Source organism: Eretmochelys imbricata, chromosome 2 (genome assembly GCF_965152235.1).
Source record: "Eretmochelys imbricata isolate rEreImb1 chromosome 2, rEreImb1.hap1, whole genome shotgun sequence".
Taxonomy (NCBI): domain Eukaryota; kingdom Metazoa; phylum Chordata; order Testudines; family Cheloniidae; genus Eretmochelys; species Eretmochelys imbricata.
The window spans coordinates 265805756-265826605 of NC_135573.1; the positions used below are offsets into that span (position 1 = coordinate 265805756).

General features: G+C 53.1%; 1 protein-coding gene across 3 annotated transcripts in view; it reads left to right on the plus strand.

Moving 5' to 3' along the window:
• The first annotated feature begins 254 nt into the window (after positions 1 to 254).
• Positions 255 to 20850, plus strand: part of PTPN23 (protein tyrosine phosphatase non-receptor type 23) — a 42541-nt gene continuing 21945 nt past the window's right edge. Inside the window, exons 1-4 of one of the 3 annotated variants that reach the window (XM_077808509.1) lie at positions 255 to 396; positions 14199 to 14273; positions 18082 to 18209; positions 19994 to 20070. In XM_077808509.1, coding sequence (XP_077664635.1) covers positions 313 to 396; positions 14199 to 14273; positions 18082 to 18209; positions 19994 to 20070 — 364 coding nt within the window. In that variant the 5' untranslated portion in view covers positions 255 to 312. Of the gene's footprint in view, positions 397 to 14198; positions 14274 to 18081; positions 18210 to 19993; positions 20071 to 20393; positions 20516 to 20850 lie in introns of those variants that run through there. The other 2 variants (XM_077808510.1, XM_077808511.1) reach the window with 2 other exon arrangements.

The window sequence follows — 20850 nt, forward strand, 5'->3', positions numbered from 1 at the left end:
GGCCCTAGGGGAGGAGCCTGTGCCCTGTCCCGCCCACCAGTGGGGTGGGGCCCTAGAGGAGGCGCCTGTGCCCTGCCCCGCCCAGCAGTGAGGGAGGGTCCCTAGGGGAGGAGCCTGTGCCCCGCCCGCCAGCAGCAGGGGAGAGGGGGAGTCCGCGTCAGGACTACATTTCCCATCAGGCGCCGCGGCGGCTTCCGGAGGGCGGTTTCCGGTGAGGCCGGTGAGGCTCCGCGGCGGGCCGGGGGCGGGGACTCGGGAGGCTCCGGGCCTGCTGCGTTCCGGGTGCGGAGCGGCGCCGGCGGAGCGGCCGGGATGGAGGCCGTGCCCCGCATGCCCATGATCTGGCTGGACCTCAAGGAGGCCGGGGAGTTCGGGTTCAACCCGGCCGTGAAGAAGGTGAGGGGGGGGGAGCCCCCAGGGGCCAGACTGGGGAGGAGGGGCACGTGTGGGGAGGGGAAGGTGTGGGGGGGGGGCCGTTGGGGCGGGAGGGGAAGGTGTGTGGGGGGGCCGTTGGGTGTAGGGGGGGCCGTTGGGGCGGGAGGGGGAGGGTGTGGGGGGGCCGTTGGGTGTGTGGGGTGTGTGTGTGGGGCCGTTGGGTGTGTGTGGGGGGTGTTGGGGCGGGAGGGTGTGGGGGGCCGTTGGGTGTGTGTGGGGGTGTTGGGGTGGGTGTGTGTGTGTGGGGTGTTGGGGCGGGGGAGGGCGAGACTTGTTGACGGGGAGGGCAGGGGGTTGTAGCTGGGGGGGCCTTGTTCCAGTGGATAATCCTGGGGGTGGTCACTGTGGGGTAAGTGTGGGGGGGCTGGGCCTGAGGCCCGAGTCTGCCCCTGCCATCCCCACAGTGACACATCGGTCCATATTCCCCACTCCTCCCCCCAGCCTGAAGATGCCCCCCATGCCCAGGGCGGCTGGCCTGGCCGTGTTAGCGAGTGCTCCGGGCCCACCGGCTCTCATTACCCCCTAGCCCTCCCGTGACTGGAAGCTGCACCCCTTGCGAGCCCTGATGCAGCTCAGATGCTCCTGAGGAGGTGGCAGGTGGGGCTGCATTTGCTGGTACCCCCACCCCTCCATGCTCCAAGGCTGAGAGCTGGGAGAGTTTTAAAGGAGTGAAGTGTCTCGTGTCTCATTGAGCCACCCTTTGTCATGAGAGGGAGAGATTTAAAAATCTCTTGTTCTGAGTGAGCAAGACTTGGCCATGGCAAGTAATGTCCTTACCGTGACTTTCCTCGGACCCCACCCATCCCATCACCACATCCTCCCTCTTCTCTCTCCCTCCTCTGACCTCTGCACCTCAGGATCCGTCAGGTGACACAGTGTACCCCATTGCTGCACATACTGGGAGAGACAACAGTTGTGAGAGGAGGCCTGGGAAGCTGCCGACTCCAGCTTGGAGTGGGCTCTGTTCTATGGCTTGTTATTTCTGGTGGGAGTAATTCTCACTGGCAGTGAGATAGCACCAGGGCCTTATGGGATGCTGGTAAATCTGGATCTAAAGCCCGGTTTGGTACCCCTGCTAGACTGAGTGTCTGTCTTGGGTATTTGCTTCCCCTGGGTTTTAAAATGAGGAAGAGACAGTTTCCATCATTCCCATGTGTCTGGACCCAGTGACTTTCTAAGAGAGCAGTATTAATTTAACCCATTTGTAAGTTGCTTTTCATTGGGATAGCTCCGCCCTGTTCAATAAAGCCAAAGTACCAGATATCAATGATCAAGAGCCCCAACCAGATCAAATGTACTGTCAGAGAGAGGCAAATGGGAGACATAATGACCTTCAAGGGGAACTGCTCCACCAGAAAATGGGATAAAGTCCCAGGTGATGCAAAGAGATGATTCTAAAGGAGGTAGGAGGGGCAGAAATCCCCTAGGAGGGAGCCCCAAATGGTTATGGAAAAGCCTGTCAAAACAGGGTCGCTCCTGCTGTGTGCCCTAAAGGGGCTCGAGCAGACCTCCTGTGGGAGGATTTCATAACACGGACCCTCGATTGCTAGAGTTCGATGCCCAGTTCGTCCAAACTATAGGTGTGTCTACATAGCCTGTGTCAGCATAGCCCTTTAGGGTGTAGACAGACTACACCAACGGGAGTTTTTCTGCCAGTGTAGGAACATCACCATTCCAAACGACATTAGCTACCTCGACAAAGCCCTCTTCTGTTGGCATAGTTGCATCTACACTGCAGGTTTTGTTGGCAGAGCTATGTCACGGGGGTGTGTGGTGTGTTTTCATATCCCTGACTGACACAGCTATGACAACATAACTTTGAAGTGTAGACAAGTGGGAGCCATCCTGCCCCATGTCACTGTAATCAATAATGTATTTAATCTAGGCATTTTGAGATTGTCTCAATAATGTTTATTTAATAAGGACACAATCCAGTGTCTGTTAAAGCCAGTGATAACCACAGTGGGAGGCTTCCACTGGCTTTAAGGGAGTTTGAATCAGGTCCTAAGAAAGTAGATAAAAGAGCAAAGGGGCAGCTGTACTCTCAGTCTCACATCTTGTATATATAAAGTCTGCTGCAGTTTCCACGGTATGCATCTGATGAAGTGAGCTGTAGCTCACGAAAGCTCATGCTCAAATAAATTGGTTAGTCTCTAAGGTGCCACAAGTACTCCTTTTCTTTTTGCGAATACAGACTAACACGGCTGTTACTCTGAAGCTTAACTGAGAACTCTCTTTGCTGCTGTAAAATACTGTGCTATGATAAAGGAGAGGCAGTGTTATAAAGCAGGGACTTGCAGATAGGAGACTTGATCACTGAATTCCTCTGTGTTAGGTCACAGAGAAAGAGACCAGCTTAAATATTGCTCTTCTGTCTGGGGATGTTTTACTTACCATTGTTACCAACAATGCCTAAAATTTCTAGAATTGAAAGATTGGTCTCTGTGACTTTGACAGCAGTTTGTTCAGGGTCAGTTTCATTGTTTCCCTGATAGTGCGGGTCAATTTCTCTGTTGACCTTTCACACAGCAAAAAGGGCGGGGGGGGGGGAAGTGATTGTAAAACAAAAATTGGCCCTGGGGAGTGGGGGCAAGGGTAGTGTCTGAAACTGTCTTAACTTGTTCTTAAATTAACTAGATTTCAAGTGGGCTGTGTCCCTGGGACCCCTCTGTATCTCTGTCAATGAGTATGATACTTGCCCATTTTGTATTAACTTTTGTAAAAGAAAATACTTGCCCATCTTTGAGATTTGTTTGAGAAATGTTCGGTTAGTATTAATTCATATTATTTTTGTACAATGTGCAAAAATTCTTGTTGCTTTTTGGAGAGGAAGGGCACCTGTCCTTCTATACAGCTTTCAGAATAGCAGCCGTGTTAGTCTGTATTCGCAAAAAGAAAAGGAGTACTTGTGGCACCTTAGAGACCAACCAATTTATTTGAGCATAAGCTTTCGTGAGCTACAGCTCACTTCATCGGATGCAACGATGTAGCTCACGAAAGCTTATGCTCAAATAAATTTGTTAGTCTCTAAGGTGCCACAAGTCCTCCTTTTCTTTTTATGGGATCTTCGATGACCATAAGTAGTTGGGCCTTCCTCAGCTTTTTCTAATGCAGTCCAGAGAGCTGAGTCATGCTTTGCAGGGTGCTGACATGGTAGTGATAGTAAGTTAGAAACAGTCCTTGCCATTCCAGTTTGTCTGCTAGTGCTGGAAAGGAGACTAGCCATCAGTATAACTTCTGCTGCAGTGGATGGAGTGATAGGTGCCTACCTAGAGGAGGGTGGCCTCCAAAACAAGGCATTTTAAAATCACATGGCTGTCTGGCAGGCGTGGCTGCATGTGAGGGGATGCTCTTACCCCTTGGTCAGAGCAAGTGCTGTCTCTTTCAGCATGTTTAAACCTCGAGTTTATTCTTTATTTAAAAAAGCAAATCCTAAAAACCTGATATTAATAGAAATACTTTTGTGCAACTCTTCTCTTTAGATGTAAAGATTTCCCTGCAGTGTTCACAACCCAGATTTCTCTGCATTTTGCTGGTTGGTACATTAAACAGGAAGTGAAACCAACTAGAAATCAGACAAACTGACTCATCCAATTTTATTACTGAGCGGAGAGATGCAGAAGTGGTGAAAAGTACATTTTTTTTAAGTGCCTTCAGTTTTAATAATCTAGGCAATAGTGAGGTATAGCATATTATTTTTAAACATCTGATATTTTTTAATCTGACAAACTTCAGAGTGTTTACCTTCAGCACTTCTCTTCTTCCCTGTATTTACCTAGAGTGGTGAAGCAGATTGGACTTGCAGTGTATCATCTGGGATCTCAGATTCCTCCCCCTTTTCTGGTTGTGAGGTTGGATAACAGGTCTCAGTTTAAACTCCTGGAGGTTTAGGAGACGCTGCTGGTGAGCGCAGTGGTAGCATCTGTCTGACATCAGTAAGTTCTAAGCCTGGCAAAAGCACTTTTTAAAATCCAACGGTCTCCAAGCCCTTGATGAACACGTGTTCATTTAATCCTGTTCCCCCCACATACACACGCATACGTGCACCCTGTGAGGTAGGGGAAACTAAGTAATGGACAGGCTCAGTGGCCTGCTGAGGGCCCCCCTGTGGCTGAGTAGCAGAGTCAGGACTCTTGAGTTCTAGTCCTTGCTCTGCTGCCAAATTGCTGTGCGACCTTGGGGAGTTCTTTGTCTCCCCTTCTGCACCTGGGAAATGGGGATAATACCCACTTACATGGGGCTGAGAGGCTTAGCTGAGTATTGTGACATGCTAGAGCAGAGATGAGCAAACTATGGCTTGTGGGACCATCCTGCCCGGCCCCTGACCTGCTGGAGCCCCCGGCCCCTCTCCCACTTCCTCCCCTCCCTCGCAGCGCAGCTTGGCCCTGCCCACCTCACAGGCTTTCCAATAAGCCTGTCCTGCTGCTCTGAAAGCCTGGTAAGGGCAGGGGGAGGGGAGGGTTGGATAAGGGGCAGGAGGTCCCTGGGGGCAGTCAGGGGACAGGGGGTGGTTGGATGGGGCGGAGGCAGTCAGGAGACAGGGAGCGGGGGGGGGGGGGGGGGGAGGGTTGGATGGGGGGGGTCTCGGGGAGGGGGTTGGAGGGGTCCTGAGGGGGATGACAGGGAGCGAGGGGGTTGGATAGGGGGTGGGGTCCCGGAAGGGGGGGCAGTTCAGGAGGAAACAGTCAGGGGACAAGGAGCAGGGGGTTTTGGATGGGTGGGGGGTTCTGAGGGGGGCAGTCAGGGGGTGGGAAGTGGGAAAGGTCGGATGGGGGTGGGGGCCAGGCTGTTTGGGGAGGCACAGTCTTCCCTACCTGGCCCTCCATACCGTTTTGCAACCCCGATGTGGCCCTCCTGCCAAAAAGTTTGCCCACCCTTGTGCTCGAGCCTCAGATGGGAAATGCTAGGGAAGTTGATTAATCAGTGAGTACCTGCTTTCCAGCCCCGGGTCCAGTTCTTCTCTACACTGGCTTGCTACTACTTAGAGCCCCACGTACGCTGGAGGAGCTGGGCTTGTGCAGTTAACAGAGGAGATCCCATTTAATTTTCCTTTTATATTAGTCCCTGGGATTATAAACCTCCTGGTTGGGTGGGTGCCAGCTACGTATTCAGTCTCTTTTAGTCAGCAATTTGTTTGGATTAAGGACAAGCTTGACACTCATTGGCAGAAGCCATCAGTTCAGAGAGTGACCTTTTTTGGCTTGTGCTCAAACCGGCTCTACCACATTAGCTTGTAACCCTTCAGGTCCTGGTGGCTCTCCAAGTTAAGGAGGCTGGGTGCTCTGGCTGCTGTGGGCGTTCTTGAGCATGGCTTTATTGGAAGATCATAGGGCAGGTCCTCACTGCAGAATTAACTCCACTTCTAACAAGAGTGTTGCCCCTAATTCCAATCCCATCCCCACACATGAATCCTGGCCTTGGATGTGGCGATGCTTTTAACTCCAGTTGGGTGGCCTCAGGGGGACATACACTAAAACGTGAGTGAGCGCAACTCGTCACTGCTAACACGAGTATGGATACAAGTGTAGCCCCACTTGAGTGCCATTAGTCCTCCAGTGCCTTCCCACAGTTCCACCCCTTGTGCCCAGAAAGGACAGACAAGTTCTCCCATAGTTCACTGGGAAAATGCAAAGCGAGGCTTGGCTTGCTGCAGTGCTAAGAATGCTGGGATGTGCTCCCAGAAGCCTTAGCGGCACACAAAGCGAGCACAACTCCCATGTGGCATGGCGATCTGAGTGTTGTATTGCCACATGGCCACTCTAGTGGCCTCCAGCACTGCCTGGCCACTCCTGCACTAGAACGTCAGTCTCCATGGCCTTCTGCTGCACCTGTTATGAGGGGCTGCTTGTGGTGGGGACAGCTCTTGAGGTGGATTGATTTATATCAAGGTGGTGATGGCACAGACTGGTGGGACCACATAGTGTTGCAGGTATGGGATGATTCACAGTGGCTGCAAAACTTTTGCATGCATAAGGCCACTTTCCTTGAACTTTGAGTTGCTTTCCCCCGCCCTGAAGTGCAGGAATACCAAGATGAGAGCTGCCCTGACAGTTGAAAAGTGAGTGGCGGTAGCCCTGTGGAAACTTGCAATGCCTGACTGCTACTGGTCAGATGGGAATCAGTTTGGAGCGGCAAGTCTACTGTGGGGGCTGCTGTGATCCAAGTAACCAATGCAATCACTAATGTTCTGCTATCAAGGGTAGTGACTCTGGGAAATGTGTAGGTCATATTGGATGGCTTTGTGGAATGGGGTTTCCTAACTGGTGGGGCGATAGACAGAACACACATCCTCATCTTGGCACCGGACCACCTTGCCAACCAGTACGTAAACCACAAGGAGGACTTCTCAACGGTGCTGCAAGCACTGGTGGATCACAAGGGATGTTTCACTGACATAAACGTGGGATGGCCGAGAAAGGTGCATGACGCTCGCATCTTTAGGGCTGTTTGAGCAGTTGCAAGAAGGGACTTACTTCCCAGACCAGAAAATTACCATTGGGGATGTTGAAATGCCAATAGTTATCCTTGGGGACCCAGCCTACTCCCATGGCTCAGGAAGCCGTACACAGGCAGCCTGGATAGTAATAAGGAGCAGTTCAGCTACAGGCTGAGCAAGTGCAGACTGGTGGTAGAATGTGCCTTTGGACGTTTAAAAGCACACTGGCACTGTTTGCTGACTAGGTCAGACCTCAGCGCAACCAACATTCCCATTGTTATTGCTGCTTGCTGTGTGCTCCATAATATCTGAGAGTAAGGGGGAGACGTTTATGGTGGGGTGGGAGGTTGAGGCAAATCACCTGGTGGCCGATTTTGAACAGCCAGACACCAAGGCGGTTAGAAGAGCACAGCAAGGTGTGCTGCACATCAGAGAGGCTTTGAAAACCAGTTTCATGACTGGCCAGGCTACGGTGTGACAGTTGTGTGTGTTTCTACTAGCTGCAAACCTGTCCCGTTTGTTGATTTTAATTCCGTGTAAGCCAACCACCCTCCCCCCTTTGATCACAGCTGGCAAAGGAAATAAAGTCACTATTGTTTTGAAACCATGCATTCCTTCTTTATTAATTTAAAAAAAAAGAGATAACTGACAAGGTAACCTGGGGGCGGGAGGAGGGAAGGACAAGGCCACATTGCTTATCGTAGCCACACTACAAATCAAACTGTTTGAATGACAGCCTTCTGTTGCTTGGGCCATCCTCTGGAGTGGAGTGGCTGGGTGCCCGGAGCCTCCCCCTGCCCACGTTCTTGGGCGTCTGGGTGAGGAGGATGTGGAACTTGGGGAGGAGGGCAGGCGATTATACAGTGGATGCAGTGGGGGTCTGTGCTCTTGTTGGCTTTCCTGCAGCTCCAACAGACGCTTCATCATGTCCGTTTGCTCCCCCATTAGCCTCAGCATTGCCTCCTGCCTCTGCTCTTCGCGCTCACTTAATGCTTTCCTGGCCTCTGCCACTGAATGGCTCCATGCATTAAGTTGTCCTATCAGTGCAGGAAGACGGCATGAGCTCGGAAAACATGTCATTGCGAGTGCGTTTTTTTCCGCCTTCTAATCTGCAATAACCTCAGGGACGGAGATGATGGGGGAGCATAGAAACATTTGCACCTGGGGGGAGATAAAAAGGGAGAGTAAAATTTAAGCTGCTATGTTTCTGAGAACAAAAGGGAGACTCTTTCACAGTGAATCAAGCAATTCACAGCAGACAGCACGTGTGCTTTAGGTACGAGGTCACATTTTGCCTTTTATATTGAGCGCCTGCCGGTATGGTGGCACATCACAAACCGCTGGGCAACAGAATTTGGTTTTTAGGCAGCCATGGTAAGCCTTTTGGTATGTGGGGTTGGCTTCTTCTGCCTTCATAACATGCGGGAATGGTTTCAAACTGCAGCGCCCTCCTTTCCCAGAGCAAGCAATGCTGGTTGGGCTTCACATTTAAAAGGAGGGGCTGCGGTTTTTGGGTGGATGTGCAGCACACACCTCCCCCCACCCCACCGCGTGGCTATTCTCTGGGATGATCCCTTCACCCCTTCCCCTGCGGTGTGGCTATTCTCTGGAATGATCCCTTTTAGCCAAGCGCAAACAACCCAGCATGAACGGGGTCCTTTTACTGTTCCCTTACAAAAATTCCCCTATTTCAACCAGGTGACCATGAATGATATCACTCTCCTGAGGCTAAGATATAAAGATACAGAAAGATACAGACCAAATGTTGCTTGAATGCGACCAAAACCCAGGACCATTCGCTGCCATGCTTTGTGCTGCAATGATTCCAGACTACTTGCTACTGGCTTGGCATGGTAAAGTGTCCTACCATGGAGGACGAAATAAGGCAGCCCTCCCCAGAAACCTTCTGCAAAGGCTTTCAGAGTACCTTCAGGAGAGCTTCATGGAGATGTCCCTGGAGGATTCCTGCTCCATCCACGGACACATTAACAGACTTTTCCATTAGCTGTACTGTCCGTGAATGCATCCCAATTCTACAGGGGAAATCAAACATTAAACACTGTTGTGTTTAAACCCTGTACCGTAGTTACAAATGTGTACTCACCAGAGCTGCCTTCTCCGGCTTCAGGGTCGGGGATCCCGACTTGGGAGGGTATTGGCTCCAGGGTGATGAAAAGGTCCTGGCTGCCGGGGAGAACGGATTCACCGCTTGCCTGCTGCGCATTCTGCTCCTCCTCCTCCTCTTCTTCCTCATCCACAAAATCCTCCTCCCTGTTGCGTGAGACTCCCCCCTTGCAGGTGTCCACAGACAGTGGTGGGGTAGTGGTAGGGTCCCTCCCTAGAATGCCATGCAGCTGATCATAGAAGTGGGATGTATGGGGCTCTGACCCGGAGCGACCATTTGCCTCCTTTGTCTTTTGGTAGGCTTGCCTGAGCTCCTTGACTTTCATGCGGCACAGCTGTGTGTCCCTGTTGTAGCCTCTCTCCACCATGGCCTGTGCGATTTTGGCATATATATTTACATTTCTTCTTTTTGATCGGAGTTCGGCCTGCTCAGATTCTTCTCCCCATACAGCAATCAGATCCAGCGTCTCCTGTTCACTCCATGCTGGAGCTCGTTTGCGATTCTGGGGGGACTGCATGGTCAGCTGTGCTGCTGAGCTCCCCATGCTGACCAAACAGGAAATGAAATTCAAAATTTCCTGGGGCTTTTCCTGCGTACCTGGCTAGTGCATCGGAGTTCAAAGTGGTGTCCAGAGCAGTCACATTGGAGCACTCTGGGATAGCTCCCGGAGGCCAATACCGTAGATTTGCGTCTGCGCTACCCCAAATTCGACCCAGCAAGGTTGATTTTAGCGCTACTCCCCTCACCGGGGAGGAGTACAGAAGTCGATTTTAAGAGCCCTTTAGGTCGACGGAACGGGGTTGGTTGGATAGACACATTCATTTTAAAATCGACCTAATGCGGCTAAATTCAACCTAACCCCAGGGCTTAAAACTGACCTAATGCAGCTTAAATTCGACCTAACCCCTGGTGTAGACCAGGGCTAAGTCTCTGGAAAATGAATCTCCTAAATTACTTAGGCTGACCTGTTCTGCCATATTTATAAAGTCTGACCTCAAAGTTTTTCCCCTGGTTCTTCTTCTAGAAAAGCAGCCTTTAACTCAGTTTTTGACAGAGGCTCATGGATTCAGCATAATTATTTTTTATTTAAATGTATTGAGATTATAATTTTAGGCCTTCACATGTTTTTTATTAGATTCAGATTCATTTTAAGCAGGTGTACTTTTAAAAAGAAAAATGAACGATAATTTAAATAACAAAATCAAAATATCCAATTTAAATCAAAATCCCATATTTAAAAATTGTTTTGTTTTCAAATAAATTGTTTTGTTTTTATCCACCCTTAAGAAAAGAACTGAAGCCACCAACTCATGACATCCCTGTCAGTGAGCAGTTGGGGATAATGATAGCTGTGAGTCATGGCTTGGCTGGGCTGGGCTAGATTTGAACCCAGTGACCTAGAGGACAGAGGTTTCTCTCACTCTGACTAGATCTACCCATAAACTCTGCTCTGCCCGTGGGTGGGGACGGCCTGCAGTCTGGGGTTAGTTGCTTTCCTCTTCATCCTGCTGACCTTGTGGCACATACTTAGGAGCCTTTGCTGTGACTCATCCCACCAGATGTCACAGGAAGCAGTGTAATATAATGGTTATAGTAGGGCCACTGGGCATTGGACTCCTGCTGTCTATTCCTGCCTCTGTTGTGTGGCTTTGGGGCAAGCTGCTCATCCTTTGGGTCTGTGCAATGTGATTGACTTGCCCACCCTGGGAGGGTGTGCAGCTTAGGTGTTTGTGAAAGCCCTCTGGGATCCTAGGGACTGGGTAAGTGTGCAGGGTATTGCCAGGTACATTGTGTTCCACGCTGGTTTTTCAGGCTGTTCTGTCTCTCTCAGAAATCCTTTCTCCCCTCCAGAGTCTGGGAAGGCTGCCGAATCTTCAGTTCCCCTCCAGAGAGCTATTGACCTCTCTCACTTAGTGCCCCTGTGTGTTATTCATTTGGACCCTAGGTTTGCCAAGACAGTTGGACCCCCACAGATCTCTAGCTGGTGTCAGTCCCTTCCCCCAAACCACAGCAGGCAGCTTGATTTCTTGCCAGTGTGGAGCTATGTCCCTTCAGTCAAGGGTAGTACGTGTCTGCAATCACCAGCCTCAGTCTCTCTAACACTGGACAAGGACAGTCTTTCTCCAGCTGGTTTGCTGCCAGCTGGGCATGGCTAGGTCCTCTTCCCTTGAGCATTACTCTCACAATCCTTTGCCCTCCTGTTGCACTGGCTGGGGATCTCTGAGAGCTCAGAGCCTTCATTAAGCACCACGACCCTGCTACCCCCTCTGCGTGCTGAGCCTCCCCATGTAACAGGGGACTGGCTTACCCAAAGCCCCATGACACGTCAGTGCCAGAGCCCCAAATAGACTCCTTGTGCCCTGGCTTCTAGTCCCCTATGCTGGGCACTAGACTGGACTCCAGTGGAGTCCTCGCTCTGCCCAGGCCAGGCAGCTGTATGCTCGTAGCTCCGAAGGGTCTAGCTCGCTGCTCTAGTCACAGTTTGCGTGACGCAGTCAGCATCGCTACGTTCTGAGGGGCCCGGACGGCCAGCCCCGTCCTGTGCGTGAGCCACGCTGGTCCTTAAGCAGCTGCTCCAGCTGCGGGAGTGCAATGCACGCCCCTAATGGGAGCATGCCGTGTCCAGCACCTGAGGGCACCCAAGAAATGGACGATCCCTCAGGCGCTCTGCACAGTGAACAGCGGATCAGTTACCCACTGCAGGCATCTCTCGTGGAGAAGTCACCTGCAGTGCCCAGGACCCACGTGGCGCTGCGCAGACGAGCTAAGTGAGGTTGGAGAGGGTCGGGGGGGAATCTCCAAGGTTCTACGGGTGATGCCTCGATGGCTCTCCTCACTCTCGAGTCAGGACCGCTTCCGCACCTCGGCGTGGTCGTGGGGGCACTGTGCTGCAGGAGGCACCATCTTTCCCGTCAGACGCAGAACCATCGTGCTGGCCTCGTGTGGTCCCTCGAGATCCCAGGGGCTGTATTACCTCCAGTGTTTTGGATGGATTTCAGTCCTGAGGACTACCTTTGTCATAAAAATAAAGGGAAGGGTAACCACCTGTCTGTATACAGTGCTATAAAATCCCTCCTGGCCAGAGGCAAAACCCTTTCACCTGTAAAGTGTTAAGAAGCTAAGATAACCTCACTGACATCTGACCAAAATGACCAATGAGGAGACAAGATACTTTCAAAGCTGGAAGGGGGGGGAAGCAAAGGGTCGGTCTGTCTGTCTGTGTGATGCTTTTGCCGGGAACAGATCAGGAATGCAGTCTCAGAACTTCAGTCAGTTAGTAAGTAATCTAGCTAGAAATGCGTTCGATTTCCATCTGTTTAATGGTTGGTAAAATAAGCTGTGTTGAATGGAATGTATATTTCTACTTTTGTGTCTTTTTGTAACATAAGGTTTTGCCTAGAGGGATTCTCTGTTTTGAATCTGTTTACCCTGTAAGATATTTACTATCCTGATTTTACAGAGGTGATTCTTTTACCTTTTCTTTAATTAAAATTCTCCTTATAAGACCCTGATTGATTTTTCATTGTTCTTAAGATCCAAGGGTTTGGGTCTGTGTTCATCTGTACAAATTGGTGAGGATTTTTCTCAAGCCTTCCCCAGGAAAGGAGGTGTAGGGCTTGGGGGGATATTTTGGGGGAAGACGTCTCCAAGTGGGCTCTTTCCCTGTTCTTTGTTAACACGCTTGGTGGTGGCAGCATGTGGTTCAAGGACAAGGCAAAGTTTGTACTTTGGGGAAGTTTTTAACCTAAGATGGTAAGAATAAGCTTAGAGAGTCTTTCATGCAAGTCGCCACATCTGTACCCCAGAGTTCAGAGTGGGGAAGGAACCTTGACAACCTTTGTCTCCCGAATCTTCCCTGCAGATTCTCTTTGAATCTGGATTCTCATGTTGCTGTGTGCTGGTAAACAGCTGCTGGGTTTCATCCCAGAGGTAGCTGCATTTCAGAGCTGAGCGGTGTTGGGGCTGAAAGCTGAGGAAAGGCATTCGTTATTTAAGCTTGGGCTGGGTAAAGCACTGGAGGCTGCACAGGAAGGAACAATCCAAGCCTGGCTGCTCGGGGGGAAATCAGAGAATGAGTGCCATCAGACATGGGCGGTGGGGATGCTTTACTGGGCCCCGTGGAGAAGAGAGCCAGGATCGGTTTTGATTTGCACAGTGCATGGTACTTTACAGGCACATCGGAGACAAGGTCCCAGCCCTGAGGATCTTGCCATCTGACCTAGACTGATGCCTCCAGAGGCTCTACCATGGTGGGGAGGGGAGAAGGGGAATGTGACGGGAAAGCTGAGTCGTAGAAGGGAGCTGGAGGAGCATGCAAAGGTTGATAGTTACATGTGGGCCTGTCTTACATACAGGACACTTAACAGGGTATCTGGGAGCCTGGCTCAAGCGTGCAGCTTCCAGTAGCCATGGCAAATCTGTGCGATGAAAGGTTGGCAGCCCACTGGACAAGAAGCTGTGCCGAAACCTTTCCCCTGTCCAACCCCTTGCTGGACAAGTGAAGATGCGGCATGTGTTGCTGCTTGAGCAGGCCTGTCACCTGGGCAGTGGTGGCCGATTGCTGCAGATTCACGTTGACAGCATGCTCTTCTTGGCCGCTCACGCTGAATATGGCTGCTTAAGTCAAAGATCAGCCATGGTCCCTGTTAAGCCTTTGCCACAGGAGGGAACAAGTCTGCAGGCTGGGTCCGAAATTCCATTGACTTCTGTGGGCTGAGGGGTGTCTGACTAGGGCTGGGGGTGGCCAGCTGAGCTCAGGCTGCGGAGCTCCTTCTGCAAAAGGCCTGGCTCTGGCTTGTAGACTGCGGGGAAATAGGGGCACCCGCTGTCTGAGGAAATACACGGGCTCCTTCAAAGTGGAGGTGGCTGCCATGTGCTGTTGGCTGACTGGCTGTGTGGGGGCAGCACAGGGAACTGGTGACACGTTCCTGGCCTTGCAGGGGGGCTTTCATTCTCCTGCTCTGAGCTCCTCTCCCTCAGCAAAGACAGAAAGAGCCTGGCCTGTGCAACACCCCGAAAGCCCAACCCCGAGTGTCCCTGCCACCCTTCGTGCAGAGCTCTTTCTTGGGGCTTCTGCTGCCCCTCTTGCTGCCTGGCTTCTCCAGCAATGCCCGGGCAGCTCTGCTCCGGGGAGTGGTGTTCGATTTCTCCTCTACGCACCAGTCCTAGACACAAACTCTGATTAGTTTTTTCTCCCTTCAGTTTGTTCTGAAGAACTATGGCGAGAATCCCGAGAGCTACAATGAAGAGCTGAAGAAACTTGAACTGCTCCGGCAGGTAAGTGTGCGCTGGTGCTGTGTAATGGCGCTGCGAGGCGGGGCAGTCACGTGGGGAGACAGTCCCTGCCCAGAGCACACCGTCAAGCTGGGGCTGACAAAGGTTGGCAGGGAAAGTGACTTGCCCAAGGGCAGGCCAGTGGCTGAGCCAGGAACTCCTGATCTCCTGGCCACAGTCCACGAGATAGAGCCCATGGTTCTATTGTGTGTGTACTGGTGTCTGCTCCCCCACCCGGGACCCTCCAGGGGAAGCTTTCTGTATGTGAAACCTCCACTGCCTTGCTGGGAGGGGACCCAGGCACAGTGTGAACTGAATACAGGTGAGGGAGCCCCAGCCCTGGAGCCTACAGCCCTCCAGCTGCATGGGCAGCAGCAGGGGTGCTCGCCTCCCGCGCCCCCTGCCGGAGTGCCCGCAGCGGGGTCGGGGGATTGGTTCTGTGTGTGCTCGGTGCTGGAGTCAGTGTGAACAAGGGGACCTGTCAGTGCCGTTTGTGGAGAGGGGGGTGTTCAGTGCTGTGGACACCGGTCCGTTGGGATCCTCACAACTCCTCACACACAGCAGCAGCCCCTTGGGATTTTAGACCCCTCCGGTGGGGAAGGCGTTTGAGGCCCCCCTAGAGCTACTTAGACCCCAGCTCCTTCGACAGCCCCTGCAGTTACTGTGGTTGGGCCCTGGCAGCACAAAGATCAGCGCTAGGGGTCTCACGAGATTGGGGGGAGAGGAGGTTCCTTAGTGGGGGCAAGGAGGCTGGTTCCTTCTGCAAGGGCAAGTGGCCTTATAGAGGAGATCTCGGGGGGAGGGGCAGTGGGGGGGGCTACCCCTGCAGTGGGGAATTGCAACAAGGCCCCTCCGTGCCCCCACCCTCATGATGCCCCTGTCAGGCACATCGTAGGCAGGGCTGAAGGAGAGGCAGGTAAATGATGGTGGGAACAGGAGGGCTGGGCAGGGCTCCTGGCTGGCAGAGTAGAGATGCTCCCACCCTCTGTGGCCCTGGGGTTTGCAGGGCCGCCCGGCACAGCCAACAGTGGTCACTGCTGGCCCCCTCTGGAGTCGAACCAGGGACCTAGGGGAAGGAGCTGCCTGCCGTGGTGGCTGTGATGTGAATCCCAGAGCTGAGCTGTTGTGGGTGGCTGACGCGAGTTCCCAGAGACGTTTGTGGGGCGCTGTGATAAGGTCAGCGCCACTCATAACAGCTGAGCTCATCAGCGGGAGAAGGACCCTGGGACGGGGGGAACGTTTCCAGCCAAGCCAGATACTGCTTCAGCTGAGCCCGAAACGCAGGCAGCCAAAGCCGGAGAGGGCTGTCTGGCCCAGGGAATTGGTAATAGGGCGTTCACATCTCGAGGGCCAGGTCAGCTCCCAGCCAGTCTTCTCCATCACGTGGTGAAGTGACATTCCCCCCAGCTGATAAGTGTCTGTGTGATCAGCGGCGCTTCCCGCAGACAGGCCCAGGACTGAATGGGCCATGGAAACCCAACTGCCCCGTAGGGAGGCAGCGCAGGGGAGGCGACCCACTCGTTGCTGTGGATAAACGGAGACTGTCGTTGCAAGGCACCTTTTAGCGTAACCACACAGGACTGCCGTCGTGCCCGCTTTCCGCAGCAGCAGTGTGGTGAACCCAGCCGGACTGACGGGAGTTACCTGAGCCATAATGACCAGCTTGAAAACCCAGAGGGAGAAACGTCAGGGTTGTGCCATTAGCTTTCTCCTGTTCTGTGTGTGCGGAGCCCTGAGGTGGGGCCTGCTTATGGGGGGGTATTAAGGAGCAGCTTGGCCTGGCGCAGAAATAAACTTCTGCATCCAGCCAGGCCAAGCCAAGCGTGTCACTAAGGTGCAGCACTGCTGGATCCTAGCACCTGGCTGCCCAGATGATGGAGCACTGCAGTTAGCACTCACTGGGAGAGGTTTGCTCTCTTCCGTTCTTGTGGCCATGCTGCGAAGGAGAGAGCGCCAGCCGTTTCCCACAAGGCTGTGGCTGAGCTCTGACGCTGTTGAGTGATTGCTTCGGCACTCCACCGGGGAGTGATGAGTGAGCACATTCCTCTCTGCTGGAAAAAGTTACGCTTTTCCTGCCCAGCTCCCAGGACAGGGTCTCTGCTTTCCCAAAGTCACTCCCTTACTAGGAGGGGAATCTCTCATTCATTTGTGCTCCAGTGGTGCTTTGAGGCTCAGCTGAGATCGGAGTCCCACTGTTCTGGGCACTGTTCAGAGAGAGATGGTCCCTGCCCTGAAGGGCTGGCAGCCGAAATGGATCAGACTGAGAGAGGGTGGAAGGGGTCACAGAGGCACAAAGGGGGAAAGTGACTTGCCTGTGGTCACCCAGCAGGTCAGTGGCAGAGCCAGGAAGAGCCCCCAGCTTTCCTGAGTCCCAGTCCAGTGCTCTGTCCACTACACCGCACTGTCTCTAAAATTCTATAGTAAAAGATCTGTGACAAAACCGCTCCTGAGGGAGTGTGGCCTAGTGGTTGGAGCTGGGACATGTGCAATCCAGAGCTCTGTGTGATCTTAGGAAAGTCCCTTCACATCTGTTTCTTCCTAATCTGTAAAACGCAGTTCATCACCTTACCTCCCGTGACACAGGAACATAGGAGCGGCCAGGCTGGATCAGACCCACAGTCCATCTAGTCCGCTAGCCCCTCTCTGGCAGGAGCCAGCACTAGCTGTGTTGGTGGAAGGATCCCACACCTGCTTACTGTGGGTTGTCTGGTCTCCTGATCTCTGACAGAGATCGGCTTAAGCCCTGAAGCCTGGTTTTTAAAACCCCTTCCAGAATTCTGCTGTTAATGCTGAGAGCACTAAGTGATCCAGCTGGCCATATGTAGCGAGTGACCCAGCTCCGTTAGCTCTCTCCGAAGCTCCTTGCAGCCCTCCCTGGTTCCCATTAACCTGACTGTCATTTGTCAGCTTTGTAACTCTCAACTCATGCGCCCCCCAACCCCCCCTTCCAGATCACAAATTAATCCATTAGACAACACGGGACTTGGTGCGGAACCTGCAGCACTTGCTGTTAACCGTTCGCTGTGCTGAAATTGACCATTGAATCCTACTTTTCCTGTCTCTGCCCATTTCTGGTCCATGATAACACTTTGCCTCTTCCCCATGATGACTTAGCGTCTTTGACAGCCTTTTGTGTGAGACCTCGTCAGAGGCCTTTTGGCTGTCTAAGCATATCATCGCTGGTTCTCCTGTCTCCCGCCCTTTCCTGACGTGCTCAGAAAATTCCAGGAGATCAGCAAGTCCGTTTTCCTTTGCAGAATCGGTGCTGGTTAGTCCTCCTCAGTCATGAGCGGCCAGGTGGTTTGTTTTTAGTGATCATTTCACCCAGTATGCCCAGGACGGATGTCAGCCTGACACCTGGCGTTTAATGGAGCAAAGTACTTTGAAAGCCTTGGGCTGAAGGCGTTGTGGGGCGGTGGGTGCCTCCTGAGTTTGTGACATACTTGGCTGCCTTCAGCTCCGGAACAGAGAGGCCCGAGGCCTCTCCCGAGCCTCGCGTAAGAAGCACTTTGTTGCAGTTGTACCACTGGATTGGCAAACTGCCTGCCCCATGTGTGTGAAAGGAGTGGGGAGTCTACAGCAGCTCCCCACTCCAGCCCAACCCAGAGGACTCTCTCTGAGAGTGGCTAATACCCTGGCTTCTGTGACTGGGCCCCGGAAAGTCCCTCTGAGGAGTTATTTCAGGGTGATCTCCTGCCCATGATCAGGTAAGTGGATTTCGCTGCCAGCCAAATACAGCCCAGGCCTCTGTCTGTAAGCGTGGCACTGCCTGTTGCCTTGAAGCGCTGCTCCTTCCTCTCTCCTCCTCCAGAACGCTGTGAGCGTGCCCAGGGACTTCGAGGGCTGCAGCATCCTGCGGAAGTACTTCGGCCAGCTTCACTACCTGCAGAGCCGCGTCCCCATGGGCCCGGAGCACGAGGCGGCTGTCCCCATCACGTGGTAAGCTCAGCGGTTTGGTGGGGTTTGTGTGGTGGCAGGGGAGGGAGCAGGTTTCTCCGCATCCAGCTATCTGCCCCTGCCAGGGCACCCTCGGCTGACGCTGGGGGCTTGGCTATGATCCATTGGGAGATTCTTTGAGCAACAGGAGGAGAGGAGCTGAAGCTGGGGCTCGCCTGTGGACTCACTGTACTACCTGGCTTCGTCTCTTGCCTCAATTTCCCCATCCAGGTGGGTAGCTTCCTTGGCCCTGGTAATCTGCTGCCTAGACTCCTGTGATGTCCTATTCTTGTAAGCCACCAGCTGTGCTATTCTGGATGGACTGAAGGCATATCCCCCTTCCTCTGCCCTGACCCAGTTCCCTCCACTGGCTCACATACTGCTGAGCTCTACCCCACCTACATCTCCCCTCCTGTCCCTGTGCTCCGCCAGTGCCCCTCCCTGCAGCCCCCTCTCTAGGAATCTCCTCCTTGATCCTGCATCCAGCCACCAATGACTGACTCCCTCCCTCTGCCAGCCTTCCCAATGATCTGTACAATGGAACAAACCCAGACCAAGCTCCGCCAGCCTCACTGTGTCCTTCCCCTGCACCCAGTGTGATCTCTCCCAGCAGCGTGCCTCTGTTCTGAGCCTGCCTGGAATGCCCTGCGGGCAGAGCCACGTCTCTAGTCTCTCCACCAAAGGCCATGCGCATCTGACTCTGGAGAGAGATCTAATACTGTAAGCTGGGGAGAAGAGTATTTCCCTCCCCGGGGACGTGAGGATTAGTGGAGGTTTGTGGAGTACTGGGAGAGCCTGGGATGGAAGAAGCTATTAGAAGTGCAGTGTAGTAACTGAGAGGTTTTTTATAGCACCTTTCAGCCAGCGATTGCACTTCCTGCCGCAGCTGGGATTTCAGTGCGTTAGGGTGCAGCGATGGCCCTAGGGGGCACAGGACTGACCAAGAGGGATGGTTTTATGCCGCCTGGTGGCAGTGGTGGAGGCTGGGCTTTGGGGCTTGTGGCTCGAGAGTGAATTTCAGCCCCTGGGGCTGCTTACTGGCTGCTCTCCGTTGATGTGTAGAAACACACCTTCCTGGACAGAGCAGCACGTGTTCTCTGTCCCTGCCTGGTGTTCAAAGGCATGGCCAAGCCAGGGGAGGGAGATCGGTCGCTCATCTCTGCCAAGGGACACCCCAGTTAGTAAAGCCCCTCAGGTTAAAATCCAGTCTGCGGCTTTGGCGTGTGAAACTGAAAACACGTTCAAACAGCACGAACTCGCTTTTGGTGCGTGTAAGATCAGGCTGTCCCCTCCCGGAGTGCCATGGCAAATCTAATGCCCACAGGTGGGCAGGACTGAAACATGACAGAGCCATCGGTCAAGTGCCCCCTCGCAGGGAGGAGTGCTGCTTACTGAACAAGTGACACCTTTCCCGGCTGTGCTCCTTGGAGGTCTCCCACCCATGTGCCTGACCCTGCTTTGGATGAGATCTGATGCCAGCCCCTCCTCCTAACCACTAGATAACACTTCCCTAGTAGGCTAAGAAGACTGGTCCTGGCACCACTCAAACATTATAGGGGCTTGCTGGTTTATGTACCTAGCAGCTTCCCATCTCCCACTCGGTTTGGAGTGGACTCTATGCCAGCTAGATAAGAAAGTGAGTCTAAATCATTTGGATCACCCCTGCCTGCTCTGAGCCATTAGTTGTGAGCCATCTGCCTTCCCTGGAAATGTGGCTGTGGGCTGTGCATCTGGCCATCTCGCTAGCTCACTAGTGTAGGGGCTAACCCTGGGCTTCTCGTTCACAGGACGGAGATCTTCTCTGGCAAGGCAGTTACCCATGAGGACATCAAGTATGAGCAGGCGTGTATCCTCTATAACCTCGGTAAGGCGCTGGAGCCCACCTGCTGGCTTGGCTTGGCAATGTGTGTTGCCCAGAGTGCCCTGGGGTTTGCTTAGCACCAGAGAATGCCCTCCTCCCTGGCTAGCCCTCATTCCCTTCTCCACAGGGTCCATCGTCCAGCCTGGTCCTGCTGTTCAATTGGGGGAGGGGTGTCAGCTGCAGGGGCATTCAGCCGATCTGCCCGCAGCCAGTGGTGACGGTCGGCATGAAGCTGCCCACAGCTGGAAGTGCTGGCCCTTGGGAGAGAAGACCCATGACATCTTGAAGTGTTACTGTGGTCACTGAGGACAATTGAGCCACTGTTTCCTTGGCTCTGGCGGATTCTGCTGGCCATGAGGACACCAGCCAGATCTGAACCCTGGCTGTGTTGTGTGTGCCAGGCACGAGACCCTCAAGTGAGGCTTCAGTCCGGGCATCTGCGGTGCGGGTGAGGCTGATATTCAGGGTCAGCTCCAAAGGGCTCTTCCCCGTCATTCTGATCGATGAACGACAAGCCAGAGCATTACTATGCATCACTCTCCCCCGCAGGCCAATCAGGCCTTGTCTAGGAGAAAAGTTGCACCCCTTTAATTAAATCAATTTGAAATTGATCCAATTCAGCTGGTGCAAACCCAGCTGTTGTACTTAAACCGGTTTATCCCTCATGTAAATAGGTGTAGTTTAGTTCAGTGAGCTGTCAACAATCAAAATGAGCAAGGATTAAAATGGTGTAGGTCAGCATTTCTCAAACTGGGCTCCGCAGACCCCCGGGGGTCCCCCTCC